Source organism: Podarcis vaucheri, assembly GCF_965113315.1.
Source record: "Podarcis vaucheri genome assembly, contig: SUPER_11_unloc_1, whole genome shotgun sequence".
Lineage (NCBI taxonomy): Eukaryota > Metazoa > Chordata > Lepidosauria > Squamata > Lacertidae > Podarcis > Podarcis vaucheri.
The window spans coordinates 667,271-683,322 of record NW_028118808.1 but is presented as its reverse complement, the minus strand read 5'-3'; the positions used below and the strand labels follow the sequence as shown (position 1 = coordinate 683,322).

At 43.6% G+C, this 16,052-nt stretch overlaps 1 protein-coding gene and 1 long non-coding RNA gene across 7 annotated transcripts in view; one reads left to right on the top strand and one right to left on the bottom strand.

The window, feature by feature from the left end:
* Positions 1-1,137, bottom strand: part of AUH (AU RNA binding methylglutaconyl-CoA hydratase) — a 32,706-nt gene extending 31,569 nt beyond the window's left edge. Inside the window, exon 1 of one of the 3 annotated variants that reach the window (XR_014212190.1) lies at positions 845-1,135. Coding sequence is in view for 2 of the 3 variants with exons in the window: in XM_082242339.1 (XP_082098465.1) it covers positions 845-1,112 (268 nt within the window). In the remaining variant the exon portion in view is untranslated. Of the gene's footprint in view, positions 1-844 lie in introns of all 3 variants that reach the window. The other 2 variants (XM_082242339.1, XM_082242338.1) reach the window with 2 other exon arrangements.
* An 84-nt stretch (positions 1,138-1,221) lies between these two features.
* Positions 1,222-16,052, top strand: part of LOC309514782 — a 39,094-nt gene continuing 24,263 nt past the window's right edge. Inside the window, exons 1-3 of one of the 4 annotated variants that reach the window (XR_014212196.1) lie at positions 1,242-1,356; positions 12,784-12,943; positions 13,410-14,089. This is a non-coding gene — a long non-coding RNA (uncharacterized lncRNA). Of the gene's footprint in view, positions 1,357-3,898; positions 5,149-12,783; positions 12,944-13,409; positions 14,090-16,052 lie in introns of those variants that run through there. The other 3 variants (XR_014212195.1, XR_014212194.1, XR_014212191.1) reach the window with 3 other exon arrangements.

Sequence of the window (16,052 nt, the reverse complement as noted above, 5' to 3'; positions counted from 1 at the left end):
GCAGCAGTGCAAATGAGAATCTAATGCTATTGCTGTGGGTTAAACCACAGAGCCTAGGACTTGCCAATCAGAAGGTTGGCAGTTCGAATCCCCGCAACAGGGTGAGCTCCCGTTGCTCAGTCCCTGCTCCTGCCAACCTAGCAGTTTGAAAGCACGTCAACGTGCAAGTAGATAAATAGGTACCGCTCTGGCGGGAAGGTAAACGGTGTTTCCGCGCTGCTCTGGTTTGCCAGAAGCGGCTTAGTCATGCTGGTCACATGACCCGGAAGCTGTACGTCGGCTCCCTCGGCCAATAAAGCGAGATGAGCGCCGCAACCCCAGAGTCGTCCGCGACTGGACCTAAGTCTGGGGTCCCCTCACCTTTACCTAATAGTGACTCCAAATAAGGTGCAATTAGCATCCTGAACTTCTATCCTGCCCTGGGCTCGTGTCTATGTGTGCGTGGGAACTAGATAACCAAGAAGTGAAAATAAAATGAAATGAAATGAAACAAGCCGCTTCGAACACAACGACAGAACTCAGCATCCACTGGAACTCATTTGGGGGAATTGAGCGGCGCATGAGCAGTGGAGATGAACCGGCACGCACGTCGCTGCCCCCGTCCTCCCCCCCCCCCATTTAAAGGGCCAGCCGCCCCACGTCATCATCTCTAATTTGACAAGCCGGTTGGCGCGTCACGACGGATTTCCGCAACCGCCGAACGGGCAGAGCTCAACGGAGCCCGAGGGAAAGAGAAGCGCCTCTCCGTTACACGCGTCCTTCCTTCCCGGGGCGTAGGATTCCTTGACACGTGCCGACGAGGATCCAGCCCCTCACAATCCACCCCACCCCCCGTTATAGTCACCTTTGTGCTCGTCGTCCAAGTAGCGCACCCGCAGCTCCTCCTCGCCGCCCGCTTTCGCCTCAGAACTGTAGCCTCTCGCGGCCGAGGGCGGCAAGGCCGCGAAACCCCTCAGAGGCCGCGAGGGAGAGCAAGAAGAAGACGACGGCGAGGAGGAGGAAGCGGACGGCGAGGAGGAGAAGGAAGACGAAGCGGCGGTCGCCACCGCGGCCAGACCCGCTCGGCGACGCTGCAGGAGGCTGAGCGTCGCCGCCGCCACAGTCGCCGCCATGTTGCCTTGTTTACAAGCGCGCGCCGGGCAGCGGCGGCGGCGGCGGCCTCTCCGGCCTTCACATTGGTAGTGCGCTCGCCACGTGGCCTCCTCGCGGCGGCACGTGATTCCTCCCCCACCACCACCCGAGCGCGCGTTGTCGGAACGTTCTGTCGTCGGTGCTCCGTTAACCGTCGTCTCCTCAGGGCTTCCCGCCAAGAAACGGCGACCTTAAGTTAGCCAGGGCTTTGGGGGCCTTCCTCAGGTAGCTTAATCGCGGGGTTGTTTGTTCGTTTTTATCCACCTCAGCCGACGCGGTGCCGGTTTTGGTAGAACTCGCCCAAAGTCCTCCAAAGAAAAGCCCCCTTCCATGGTCACTTATGGGGGGGGGCGGGAATGGGGCCGCGGAAGGTGAGCCTCTGGTCCTGTCAGGATAGCTGCTGACTATACATCCTTCCCCCAAACTGGAAGCGTAGGAACCAAGGTCCCATCGGCTCCAGTAACAACAACAACAATAATACCACCACCACCAATAATAATAATTGTATTATTTGTATCTTGCCCATCTGACTGGGATGCTCCAGCAATAGTAATAATAGGAGCCAACGTCCCATCGGCTCTAACAACAACAATTTTATTACAGTGGTACTTCGGGTTAAGTACTTAATTCGTTCCGGAGGTCTATTCTGCTGCCACGCCGCTGGAGCACGATTTCTGTTCTCATCCTGAAGCAAAGTTCTTAACCCAAGGTACTATTTCTGAGTTAGCGGAGTCTGTAACCTGAAGCGTATGTAACTTGAGGTACCACTGTACTTGTATGCTGCCCATTTGACTAGGTTACCCCAGTCAACACAACAACAGCAACAATTTTATTACTTATATGCTGACTCCACATCCTTCCCCAAAACTAGAAGTGTAGGAGCCAAGGTCCCATCGGCTCTAATTATTATTATTATTATTATTATTTATTACTTGTATGCTGCCCATATGACTGGGTTGCCCTAGCCACTCTGGTGCGGCTCAACAGAATATTTTAAAAAATAGGTCAGGGGGCCAGTCCCTGCAAAGTTGATGGGCATTACCATTCAAACGGTGTGTGCACACTGCATCATGGGATTGATTGTGTGGGGCTGGGCTTACTTGCCCCCCCCCCATATTTTATTCAAGTTGACACCCCAACTGGAAGATATTCTTCCTAATCTCAGGCATAAAGAAGGAGTGCTTTGGGCATTCCTCAGGTAGCTTAATCAGTCGTGGTTTTGTTTGTTTTTTCCACATCAACTGACGCAATACAGTTTTTGTATGACTCGCCCAAACTCCCCTTTTCCAGAAAAAAAGCCCCTTCCGTGGTCAGTTAAGAAAAAATAAATAAAATGGGGGTGTGGGAGGTGAGACTCTCTTCCTGTTGGGATAGCTGCTGACTCCACATCCTTCCCCAAAACTGGAAGCGTAGGAGACAAGCTCCCGTTGGCAATAATAATAATAATAATAATAATAATAATAATAATAATAATACTTTTATGCTGCCCATCTGACTGGGCTGCCCCAGCTGTTCTGGGCAGCCCCCAGCAGAATAGTAAAGAAATAGGTCAGGGGGCTGGTCCCCCCAAAGTTGATGGGCATTCAAATGGTGTGTGCATGCTGCATCACATGATTGATTGTGTGGGGCTGGGCTTACCTGCCCCCCATACTTTATTCAAATTGGCACCCCGACTGGAAGATATTCTTCCTAATTTCAGGCATAAAGAAGGAGGGCTTTGGGGCCTTCATCAGGTACCTTAATCAGTGGGGTTTGTTCAAGTCAGTAGGGTTTCTCAAACTGTGGTTCCTCTTCAGCTGTTTTGGGACTACAACTCTCCATCATCCCTATCTAGCAGGGCCAGTAGTCAGGGATGATGGGAATTGTAGTCCTAAAGCAGCAAGTTTAGGAAACCCTAATGTATTACCATTTTGGCATGACTTGCCCAAACTTTCCCTTTTTGAAAAAGCCCCTTTCATGGTCAAAAATAAAATAAAATGAGGGTGTGAGAGGGGGCAGTAAAAGGTTTGGCCTCTCTTCCTGTCAGGATAGCACAGACTGACTCCATATCCTTCCCCCCAACTGGAAAATATTCTTCCTAATCTCAGGCATAAGAAGGAGACTGATTATGATTTGTTTAGTCTGATGTATAGTTTGGTTTGCCCCCTCTTTTCTCCCCAACGCTATACTGCATATAACACCAATGTCTCACAACAAACACATTTTTCGCTCCATAAGACGCACCTAGTTTTTAGAGGAGAAAAACAAGGAAAAAAATATGCACAGAGCGTATAAGCAGCTCTCGCTTTTCTTGCTTTAAAGTAAGCAAAGCGAGAGCCGCTTACATGGCTTCTGTCCCGCTTTGCGCAGCTCTCATTTTGCTTGCCCATCCCTCCTCCCACCTCACTATAAAGCGAGGCGACGCCGGAGCTAGAAGAGGAGGAGGAGACACTGGGACAGGTGCTTTCCCTTGCTTTACAGCAAGGCAGGAGGAGGGGTGGATGGGAGCCTTGGCAAGAAAAGCAAGAAAAGTGAGAGCTGAGCAGAGCAGAGCATGTCAGCGACTCTTGCTCTGCTGGCTTTACAGTGAGTGACGGATGGGAGCTATGGCTCCAGCTGCGGAAGCATCCCTTAGCTTGCGACTGCAGTGGCAGCTGAGGGATCCCTCTGCTGTCCAGTGCATACGCTCCATAAGAAAGAGACAATGCATGTACTTTTGAAAACAAGGGGGAATACTTTTTTAAAGAACAAAAGGATTGTGTGGCAGCCCCCACACAATAGCCCCCTATTACATTGTTAGAATCGGAACATAAACTCATGAAACTAGAAAAGAGCAAAAATATCAATGTTTGGTCCAGATCCTAGGTACTGCACCCTCACTAAAGAAGACTATATGGATGATTCACTAAATGATTGTAGGATGATGTGTGTACCTGAGCTTATGGCTTAAATTTTCTTTATCTTATATACTGCTTTATTACAAAAATGATGACTAGACTACTGATCCTAAACTGAATAGTTAGTTGCCTATCCACCCCCTCCAGAACCCACTGCTCTCAACTGCCTCGCATTCAAACTCCCTTTCAAATCTGCATCCAATCATCACTCACCACCAGAATTCTACACTCTTTCCCCCCTCCCTCCTTAACATTCCCATAATAATTCTGATACAATTAGCTTAATAACCCAATTACATTCAATATTTTATACACGTTACTCCCTATAACCATACTGTTCGAAGCACTTGAGCTTCCCATTCCTGTTTCCTAGGGAACGGGGGTGAGCGAACTGCAGGCTCTCCATCCCTGTTCTAAAAACCAGATGTCTTCCCCCAAATGATCCTGGGAATTGTAGTTTGTTAGGGGTTCTGGGGATTGTAGGTATTTGAGAGGGAAGCCACAATGGCATGAATCATTTTGGGGGAAGTCATGTGCTTTAGATGCTCTTTAGAACATAGCATCATAGAATTGTAGAGTTGGAAGGTACCCCAAGGGTCATCTAGTCCAACCCCCTGCAATGAAGGAATCTCAACTAGATGACCCATGGCCAATGGTCATCCAAGCACTTCTTAAAAACCTCTAAGGAAGGAGAGTCACTGCTTCAGGCCCTAAGGCCCTCTGGAGCTGGAGAAAACAAGCTTGCTCCATGTGACATCCCTTAGGCTTTAGTTATTGAAAGGGCTGCATGGTGTGGATCTCATATCAGTGTTATATGAGTGTAAGCAACACATTTCTCTCTCCCCTTTCTCCACACTATGCAGAATTGCAATGATGGTAACCAGAAGGCTGGAGTTTGGAGCTCAACCAGGGCTGACTGTGGGCAGGATCCTTGCTTAGCCAGGGCTTTGACTAGATGACCCTTGGGATCCCTTCCAACTCTGCCATGCTATGATATCAACCAGCTAAAGGAACAAAAAGATGCTTCTGAAACATTTGGAAATCATAGGAACACTCTCCTCACCAGTGGCTTCTAGCCAGAGCTTGCATCTTCCTTAGGAGAGAGGCAGTCCAGAACAAGGGGGAAAGGCTCAGAGTTCAGGTAGGTGGAAATGCCAATTGAGTGCCCTATACTATAGGAATGCTGACTTCCTGTGTCTCCCACCGTCATGTGCCAGACTGGTGCTAGCATGGCTGGCCAGGTGCCTGCTGGTTCATCCATTTTCTTTGCAGGGAGGGAGCCTTTCCCCAGCATATACTTTGTTCTGGCAAATCCCTGGGAAGACGTGATAACGCTCAGGTACTGGGGCAGAGGGAAGGAAAGGGTCCTTGTGAAACACATTTGGGGAGTGTGTGGTTTCCAGCAAGTGCTTTTCAGAAGCATTGTTCTCTCCAACAGGCAGTGGCGTAGCGTGGGGGGTGCAGGGGGGGCCGGCCGCACCGGGCGCAGCATCTGGGGGTTAGGGTTAGGGGGCGCAAATCCACGGGTTAGGGGGCGCAAATTACTTGCCTTGCCCCGGGTGCTGACAACCCACGCTACGCCACTGCCAACAGGGAAGGCTGAGCATAGCCATTGCGGCTAGTTGCCTTTGATAGGTCTCTATGCAGTTGTCTAGCCCTCTTTGAAAGCCATCCCATCCAAGATGCTCTTGTGGTGCATCTGATTCTCCTATGCTTCCTTGCTCCTGCAAAGAGATGACTGTTGTGAGGTCCTTTGGTTGACATCTATCTGGGCTGGAAAATATTAAAGAATCAGAGGACTAGTGAGCTTCCCTTGAAGCACAACTGATCAAAGGCAGACAGATCTGTTAGCATCTTGATAAAGATGCTCAAATGTCTAAGGATGCTATCATACCCCGCAAGCGTCTCAGAAAAGCTCCCAAGCTGATGGAGAAGAGAGCAGTCAAGTGGTCAGTGGGGCTCCAGGTTGCTCTTTCTGGATCCCACCACAGCCCTTCCAAGTTGCCAAAGAAATCAATGTCACAACAGGTTTTTCCTCACACCTCCTCCCCATGATCCCTTCTCAGACATGCTGTGCCTGAACCAGCAGATCCCACCAAACCAAGTAATCGAGGACCCAGTCAGAAAAGGAGTGTGCACAGTCATACCAGAAATAAGCAAAATAACTAAACAGGTATGAGAAGTCATCCCAGAACTGGCCCTACTGAACACGTTCCAAGATAACAATGCCAATTCACACTAGAAAGAGCTCATAACCCACCGACAGCATACGATTGAATATTCCTAACTTAACCCGACAACCCCCCTCAAACAAATACCACTGCAGCCAGCCAGAGATGATCAACCACACCCTAGGGCACCCCAACCTCTCTCCCCACCAAGGAAACATAACAAGCGAATACTGTAGAAAGAGAACTTCCCCAAGTGATGCTGACAGAAAAACCCCAAGCATACACTAAATAAAAGAAATTGAGCTTTGCCACCCCAGTCCCTCTCTCCTGTCCCGTCCCTCTAGCCGCCCCCTGAACAGAGATTATTGCTTTTCAGGACTGAGCCATGCATTGCAAAAATGTTCTTCTGGGTTTTGCTGTGTTGTGGCTCCAGTGAAACAATCGTTTCTTTTCTGTTGGTTGGACAGCTTTGTTCCTTGGCAGAAAAAAGGTGGTTGGGATAAAAATAGTTTGTTGTTGTTGTTTTTTGAAGGGAGAAAAACTGCATGAAACTAGATGCAAATGCTCCTCACATTTTAAAATTTTTGGGTGTTGGTTTAGCTCTTTTGGCAATGGATGTGTAGGTGTAAACAATGTATGAATTCAAAAAGTTATATCATGTATGAAGTCAGTCTTGTCTGGAAATCATACATGGGTCCTCTTGCATAGAAGCACTTTCCTTGACCATAGATGTGCAGAGGATAATTGATGTTTTTAGCAAGGCAACAATGACACTGTGCACATGTGTAATGGCACCCTTTCCTATGTAAGAAACAAAGTTGTGAATTTCCATGGGGCTGCCTACTACTTCAGCTTTATTTGCACTTTTCTTTGGTGTTGGAAAATGTTTAATTGCAGCTAAGCATGTGCAGTTTAAAATATTCATTGCTCATAATGTTACTGTATGACAGTATGCAAGTAAATTAATGCATAATGTATATAATTTACAGCACAATCCTATACACATCTTCTCAGAAGTAAGTCCTATTGGGCTCAATGCAGTTTACTCCCGAGTAAGTGGGATTACAGCTGTAACATATAAAGTATTCATACAACCAATTAATAAAACATATTTTTGTGTATACTGAATATTCTTGATAATACTGTACACACTGTGAATAATACATTTCTTTGTCAGAGAATAATCCGCTAGAAAAGCCTGCTGTATGTTGCTGTTTTTAGTGTCACATTGCAGTTTTCAAAATGCCCAGCAACTCCTCCTGTTGCACTGGCATTTCAAGTATGAGTCAGAAGATTTGGATGAAAGCAGAGTTTTCCATATACAGAACTCCTTCATTGTTCACTGTGGTTTATTTCATCCCACTCATTTAAAAGCCAGTATGGGGGGGGGGGTCATTTTGTTGTAAATATTTTCTGAAGTCATAGAAATTAATTTTAAAACATTATTGAAACTGCCTGCATCTGATGAAAGAGGGTATTTATTACCCGGCAAGGAGACATTGAGTAGCTGTTAAGTCACAGGGCTACAGTCACAGGGAATGTTTTGCTGGTGAATTATATAGCTGTCATGCATCTACCAAAGGAAAGAGCCTGGTTTGTTGGCATCCATCTGTCTTGGGACACTCATATTCCAACTTCCGTTTACCTTTTTTACCACTCACTCTCAGTGTTAAGTTGAGATAGGAATTTATAAATATATTGGGTACTGAGCATTTGAACTCCTGCACAGCTGAGTGTCCTCAATTTGTGGATTAGGTGCTTATTGGAAGAGGAGGAATTTGGATTTGTTAGGCCCTTGGAATGTTTGGGGGCAAGCCAGACCTATATAAGAGGGCCGGGGTCTACCTGAACTTAGAATAAAAAAGGTGGCAGGAACACCTTATAACATGATTACAAAGGGAACATTGACAAGAGCTGAGGAATGTCTGATTTGGAACATAACTTCCACAGAAGAGGGTGGAAAAGTTTTATGTTCATTCGGTTGGGAGACGGGTGAAATTAGGTATTGAGAATGCTGGGGCATGTGATAGCAATTGACAGTTAAAACACATGTGCCAAAGATATTCGGCGAGAGACACCATGTATAAGATGTTTGTTCTCGCTACAAACCTCTGTGCCAAGATGAGCAAGGTTTCTACAGCCCTGCATTATCCAGGGGATTAACCATGTTAGTCTGTTGCAACCAAAATTACAAAGCTTGGTTTTGTGGTGCTCTAAAGATGTAACAAATTATTACAGCATAAACCTTTGCGAATTTCAGTCCACTAATCAAATGCAAATGATAAAGTGGGCTGTAGTCCATGGAAGTTTGGGGGCTTTCTGTGTGCTACCTCTTGTAGAGATCCCAACAGTGGGATTTTTGCTCACTCACACGTTCAGTGGACAGAATAGGGAGTCCCATACTGGCAGAGCAACAAGGGCACTGGGAGCCAATGGAGGTCCAGCACTACTGAGTGTTGGGACGCTTCCAGCCAATCCCAAAAAACCCTCAGCCCAGTGCAAAGGAGGTTTGGACCGCAGCCTAAAGAATGAAGTCATATCAAATAAACACAACAAACATAATCAGCTACATAATAATGACCCGCAGACTCAAGAATCTGTCATATATTAGATCTGTTTTCCCTACAGCAAAAGGTTGTGATGCACAGGCTGTGGGGTTTTTTTATGTATCCCAGTGAAACATGCTACTAAGAGAGACATTTTGATGTGTTCAGTGAGGCATAGAATGAAGCACTAGTGCAGGTGGTACTAGTGATGATAAACAGTTGCACCAGAATCAAGAAAGACCAGGAGATTCCTATGAGAGGGGGACCTCCCTTGTAATGGACTTTGGGAACAACAGAAGATGAGGAAGATGAGTGAGTGTGACCTGTTTTTCATAAGTGCAGCCCCTTCTCATTCCACCCACTGGTGCTTGGGGCCAGAGGCGCTGTAATTCTGCCTTTCAATAAACACATGTTATGTTAATAGACATTGAAGAGTGAAAATGTGTAATAGCTAGAAATGCTTACCCTCTGAGTCATTGTGGTAGCTATTCAGATGGAGCCACTCATGCATATCTCACAATGTGTAAATTTGGTGCCTTTGTGAAACTGGTTTCTGGGTTCTTTTTTTCTTATTATCAGTGGACTCCTGGAGCTGTCTCTTGACTAGCAATGCTTATTAAAGTTCTCAGTATCATACCACCTACCTGGAGCTTTTATGTATTTGAATGTATTCATTTTTGTTTGCCAAGAAAGTATGAAATAACGCTGCAGTTTGCTTCTTTGTTGTGTTCAGTTATATTTTGTTACCCTGGGACTGACTTTCCCAATCCTGTTTTCAAGCTTTTTCAATGTCTTCTCCGGTTTTCTTTGTTTAAACAAGCCTATGACAGAAACATATTCCCTAATTGTTATCAATCATTCATAAACAAGCAGCACACATGGCATTCCCCCTTTGGCACTCTGCCTCTTTAGTGTATTTCAAAGGCATCTGTTTCCTCAAATTGTCTATTCCCTTTGTTTAGTGCAGCACTGAGTTTCTAAGACTAAATAACCCCATATGTTGATTGGAACATTTTCTTTTTCCTTTAAAGGTTTCTGCCTTTTAAAACTCTTCATCCCAAAAGCACAATTTTGGTAATAATTTCCTATCACTTTTATTCCCAGTTTACGGGTAAATGAAATGGATTTAAGTGTGTTAGTATCTTGGACCCAAGCACACTGCTTAGAAGCAAATTGCTTTGATTTAAATAGGATTGAAGTGTACACTGAGGACCAGTCCTAGTATTAGGCAAAGTGAGGCAGTCCCCTTAGGTGGCACATGCTGTGGGGTAGCATTCTCCTTTATTGGAGGACAAACTGCCCTGCGTTCCCTAAACTTACCTGCTGCCCTCATGTTGTGAAGGATACTATTCATGTTGTGAAGGATACTATTCTATTTCTGGTGTTGAAGTAAAAATCAGTTGCCAGCCTACTTGGCTTCTGTTTGTGGAATTGTAGTATCTTTGGTTGTGTTGAATGCTGTAATTCTAGTTGCGCAACAGAGATCCACTTATGCAGTAGAACTCCACCCTTCTGTTCTCTGCCCTACATCTTCCTGAACACTCTCATAATCGGCTCCAGAGGATTGATTGGAGGACCTTCCAGAGCAGGTTTTGGGGCATGAGTGGAACTCTGTGTATGCTGCTTGGATACAAAACATAGTCTGTTGCCTCAGGTAGTAAAACATTGGCCAGGTCCTGTGTACCCTATATTGTGTTTGAGAATTCTTCTAAGAGAGATGATTGAATCAGTATGGATAATGGGTAGCAATGGGACTTGAGGCTGAAGGGCAGGTAATAAATAGCAGCAACAATGAGAGCCAGAGGATGGGTAAGTGGGAAGATAGGAAGGAGCTGTTTTCATCAAATTGATATAACAATTCCCTTTTGACTAATATGAGCACAAGCAACACATCTTGCCACATAGGTTCTTTCAGAGCGTTAGCTCCTTGTGGAGGAAGAAAGAACCTCAGACAACACAGAAGACATGACTGCCCTGGTAGCTGAATTGAGAGAGGAGAAATCTGTCCTTTTATATCTCAGTCTTATAATAATATTATGAGATAATCAATTACAATTTATAAATATTGTTTGTTGGAAATAACTTTTTATAGGAATCAAATCAACCAAGGATTTTTCTGGTGTGTTAAACTGCAGCATGGCATAATTACATTTCTATTCTCCTGCTTTCTTTACATTGATTCAACAAGAGTAAGCAATTACTGAGTTCACAATGAGTGAATGGATTCTACTAGATGCCATGAACTTTAAGATAATATTTACCAAATTGTTAAAGGGTTACTTTTTTCAACTGAAAACCAATTTTGGAGCTATTATTTGAGAACATACTATATTTTGCAGAAATGATTCTTAAGTGCAATGTAGTGGTATAATAATGGAAATGTATTTTCATTTTTATCATGTCATATAATTTTTGTATTTCCAAAGCTATAATAAGTATTAAGGGACATGCGACATTAGGGGTTATTTTGTCATTGTGCATGAAAAACATTGGTAGACTTACAAAACCTTGCAGAAAATTTCAGAATCACTCAAACAAAGATTTATAATTTGGCATAATATTTGGACTTTGATTATTTTATAATTTGGAATGTTTTTAATGTGGCTTTTATTGGATTCTTAAATTGGAAAACTTTATAAATATTATTTTTTTAAAAAGAGACCCACAATTTCAATATACACGTGAGAGAGACAGCATATGCCTGTTCAATCCCCTATACATCTGGAGTAAGTCTTAGCTTGGTTACTCCTTGATTGGAGTTTCCTTGATTGGACTTGGTTTTCCCTCCTTGAAAAGTGTATGAGCCAAAAGAGGAAGTTGTATGAGGAACACTTCCCACTTCCTGTTTCAGTTTTTTATACTCTTCAGCTTTATTTACTCTTCAAAGCTCAGATCAGCACCTGAGCTGCCAATCCTTTTCTCACTTCCCCTTTCAGCTCTATGTGCTATTCAAGGCTCAGATTGACACTTCAGTAGCTGAAGAGAAAGAACAGCTAGTGAGTGGTAGTGGATCTGGGAAACCAGGGGATGGGGAAGGAAGACAGTGACTGGGTGAGGCAAAGAGGGGGTTAGGAAGGAGGGGGTGTTAGTAAGAGAGGGCACACGCATACACACAGATCAAATCCAATGAAATTGCATATTTTTATGGGTTCCCTCCTCCAAACCACCATCAAATCACTAGTCACATCTGTTTCTATTCCCTGAACCTTTAATCGCCAGTGCTTTGTGCTATCAGGTGCCATGCAAATGTCATAAATAAATCATTGAAATCTAAAGCTGTAATGAGAGATGTGGGAGGTAAGATTGAGGGATTACAGTGGACCAAATTAATTTATTTCCCCCCTAATTTATTTATTTATAAGGTGCACTTTTTAAAAATAATAATAATAGTAAAGTGGTATATAACATATCAGAATAAAATCAGCAAATCAATTTCCCCAAACTCATCATTTAAAACGTTAATACAGTGGTACATTGGGTTAAGAACTTAATTCGTTCTGGAGGTCCATTCTTAACCTGAGGTACCACTTTAGCTAATGGGGCCTGTCACTGCGCCACTGTCGCACAATTTCTGTTCTCATCCTGAAGCAAAGTTCTTAACCCAAGGTACTATTTCTGGGTTAGCGGATTCTGTAACCTGAAGCATCTGTAACCCAAGGTACCACTGTACTAATTGTATGATTACTTGAGGACACAGTAGAGGCATTTGAAGTAAGACTTTTTTGCTACCCTTATTGACATATTGTAGGTGGGATTATGTGCTCTAACCAGGGCTTGGTTGGCCTCAGATCAAGGTTTATGCCACTGGTGCTCTCTCTCTCTCTCTCTCTCTCTCTCTCTCTCTCTCTGTCAATCAATCAATCAATCAATTTATATACCACCCTATATCCAGAGGTCTCAGGGCACTTTACAGAACAAAATCAGAATATAAAACCACAAAATATATAATCAAATTAAAAACAATCCAATAAAGCCCCCCCAAAAAACAACAACCCACATTTGAAAAGGGCATAGGCTCTAGCCGTTAAACATCCTGTTTTGTTACATGCAACTTCCTAGAATACCAGTATGCACTGCAGATTCCACAACACCAGAGAGGGTGCTCAGAAGCGATCATGCCACATCTCCCCATTCTACAGCAGGACGAGAAACTTGACAGGATCACCTGTTCTATCCACTGGAAAATCTCTTAAGAGCATTCAGGAATCCATCAGGATCTGTAAGTCTCCAACAGCAAATAATCTTAATAAACTCCACCCTTACAGAGGAGGATAGCTGTTGTGAGCTGAAACTTCACTGGGAAATTTACCTCTACCCTGCTTTTAAAAAGGGATATACCATTGCCCCACACATTCTTGCAATTGCACCCATGGATTTAATACTCTGGGGCTGAAATTGCTGGTTTAGTGTACGTTCAAGAAAAGATTGTGGGGTATACCCATTTAAACTCTGGTGCTTATGGGAAGTCTAGTGGCAGTATCCTATTTTCCCCCTGCAACTGATATTCATATTGCCTCTGATGCTGGGGAATATACAGGCAGTATCACTAGCAGCCATTGTCCTCCATGAATTGGTCTTTGTAAGAGCCCTTTTAAAACATTGATTCTTAGTGTTAGCATCATAGACAACTTGGAAGTAAATATTTACTTTTCACATAGCATCTGTTCCTGTGTCTCTATATACAGCTTGGATCCGTAGTCCTTTGTCTGGAAGGTACAACTGGCAAGTTTGCAGCTAGCTGGGAGAAGGAAATTGTATCTGCTTTGGGAGAAATTAGATCCTGTGTTTTGTTGGTTCTGGCAGCAGTTGGCAAGTTAGATTTACACCACCAAACACCTTATTAAAGTTAATGAAGACTGAGCAATAAGAGTAGATTAATTGGTTTTCATATGAATTTTGTTGTAAACTTTCAGTGTGGCATATTATCCATGCACAGTGTTTATGCACAATTTTTGAGCAATTTCACTGTAATTTCCCCTTAAATGAAATCTGCAAAAGTGGTTAGACTCTGTACAATATGAACTACCCAACAATAGATAGTACGGGTAATGCATAAAAAAACATCCTGTGTATTTTTCTGGTCTAGAGAAAATGAGTCATAGGCATAATTGGTTGAGCAGGTCAGTATCAGCTACTGAACTGAACATTTTAAACGTGGCTTTAGAGTTATTTGCTCAGAGGATATTTTGGTAAATCCTGCTGTTCCTATGAATTAGCTTATTTATTCAGAAGAATTGAGTGTACCATACCCTGCTTTGCTTATATTTCATTTAGGAATAGGGCCATTGCTGTTCAATATCCTATTTGATTCTGTTCCACTTTTCAGCCAGGAAACCTGCTTAGAAATAAAAATTGCCCCAATATGTGGAGTTGTCTGTGGCAGTCCTTTCTGATCTTTGACTGTTGATGTCAAACATTTCCAGGCTCTTATCTCCACTGGCAGGGGGAAGAGGGAGCTGCAGGTGTTATTCAGGGGCCAAGACCCTTGTATGAACAGTTACTGGGTATGAATTACAGCTCCTAATGTTTCAGTTGTAGGCACTTTTTCATTATTAACCTTTCTGTTTTGCCTGATGGAGAGTTCTGTCTCGAAAGCTTGCGTAACCCTACACAAGACAAAAGATACCTGAATTATTTTGTGTCTTTGATACTTTGTAGATAATAATTTGCAGTGCACGACAGAGGGAGGATGTGCTTCGTCTGCTGAAGCAACTTTTTCGGGCTAAAGACAATGCTGGACCTGAAGTTGAGCAAACCTGAGTGCATCCAAATGTGCATACTTTGAGTGGTGAAGCCCCTGTGCGAATGCACTCAAAAAGTGCAATTTTCTCTCCAGGATCAAGAAGAACAGTTCTGTGTGATTAGGGCAGAAACCAGCTGTGTACTGTGTACTGTGCTAGGACGGGGTGGAGAGCCTTCTTCAGTCCGAAGACTGAATTCCCTTCTGGGGGTCACATGCCAGTGGTGGGTGTGGCCAGAAGCAAAATTGGGTGGAGCAATGGATGTAAATTTTAGCTTTAGTAGCTAAAATTTTAGCTTTAATTTTAGTAGGCTGCTTTCTACATGCATTCACACAACCACTTCTCTGTCTTCCCACCAGGCAAGTGAGAGGCATTATCAGAGTTCACAGGCACATTTTAACCAGGCGAAGCATAGCCAAGAGGGGTTTGCTCTAGGGAGTATCCTGAGGGCCTGGCAGAGCCAGAGAGGTTTGGAGGGCCAGATTCTCCTCTCCAGAGCACTTGCAATGTACTGTACTGCATTGTTGTTACGTCACTCTTCTGCCAAAGACCTTGGGATAGCACATGAGAAAAGGCCAGTGTCAAAATATAAGACTATGATATAATATGAAAACGTTGACATTAGGACCCATGGAGGGGATGGGGGGAAGTCTCGAGATTCAGAGAAATCTCTCTATATGGATATGTATTTGGTTTTGTTATAAATTTATATTTGTAAAATCAAATAAGAATGATAAAAGGCCAGCATCCGATGTTGGCACCATCAGGCAACTGCCAAGGCCGCACGCAGAAACAGAGGAGCCGTTGCAAACCCAGAAGACTCTTGGTCATAATTTCTTCTCCTCCCTGCTCTCTCTGTTCACCTTCCCTTTGGAAGCACTGACAAGAATAAGTAGTAATAGTAAATAATAAATATTATTATTATTATTATTATTATTATTATTATTATTATTATTATTATTATTATTATTATTATCTCCTTCCCCTCTGTCCACAAAACAAGTTGATACAATGTGCCCTAAGGCCACCTTTGTGACCAAATCTTTATATTCCAGACTGGTCTCCACACATCTGGGTGTGTTTTTAAATAGAATTTATTTTGGAAAAATAAGTAGAATTTATTTAAAAACCCAAAACGAATTAGGAACCAGAAAAACATCACTTTCAATAAACTTGTAAGCAGCATTTCAATAAATAAAAGGCAGAGCATCTACCTCTAGCACTTAGGGAGGGGAGGTCAAGCCCGGTGACTTTAAAGCATTAGAGTCACTATCTAGCAAAAGCATTGAGAAGACAGAGTAACTCTGTTTATTCCACATCCGTTTTAAAAATATGGCAAGCCCACTTCTTTATTTTTTTTTTAAGGATAGCTATATGCACTCTTGGGTTCAAACCCCTGCTCAGCCATGAAGCTTACTGGGCATCTTAGTGTTTTTTTATCTAACCTGCCTCACAGAGTTGCTGTGAAACTAATATGGTATGATTCCCCATATGCTGACTTGAATACCTTGGTATAATTGTGGTGCTTACTGCTGTTGGCACTCCAATAGGCTTTGAACATGGAAAGGCTCCATCCAAGTTAACAGT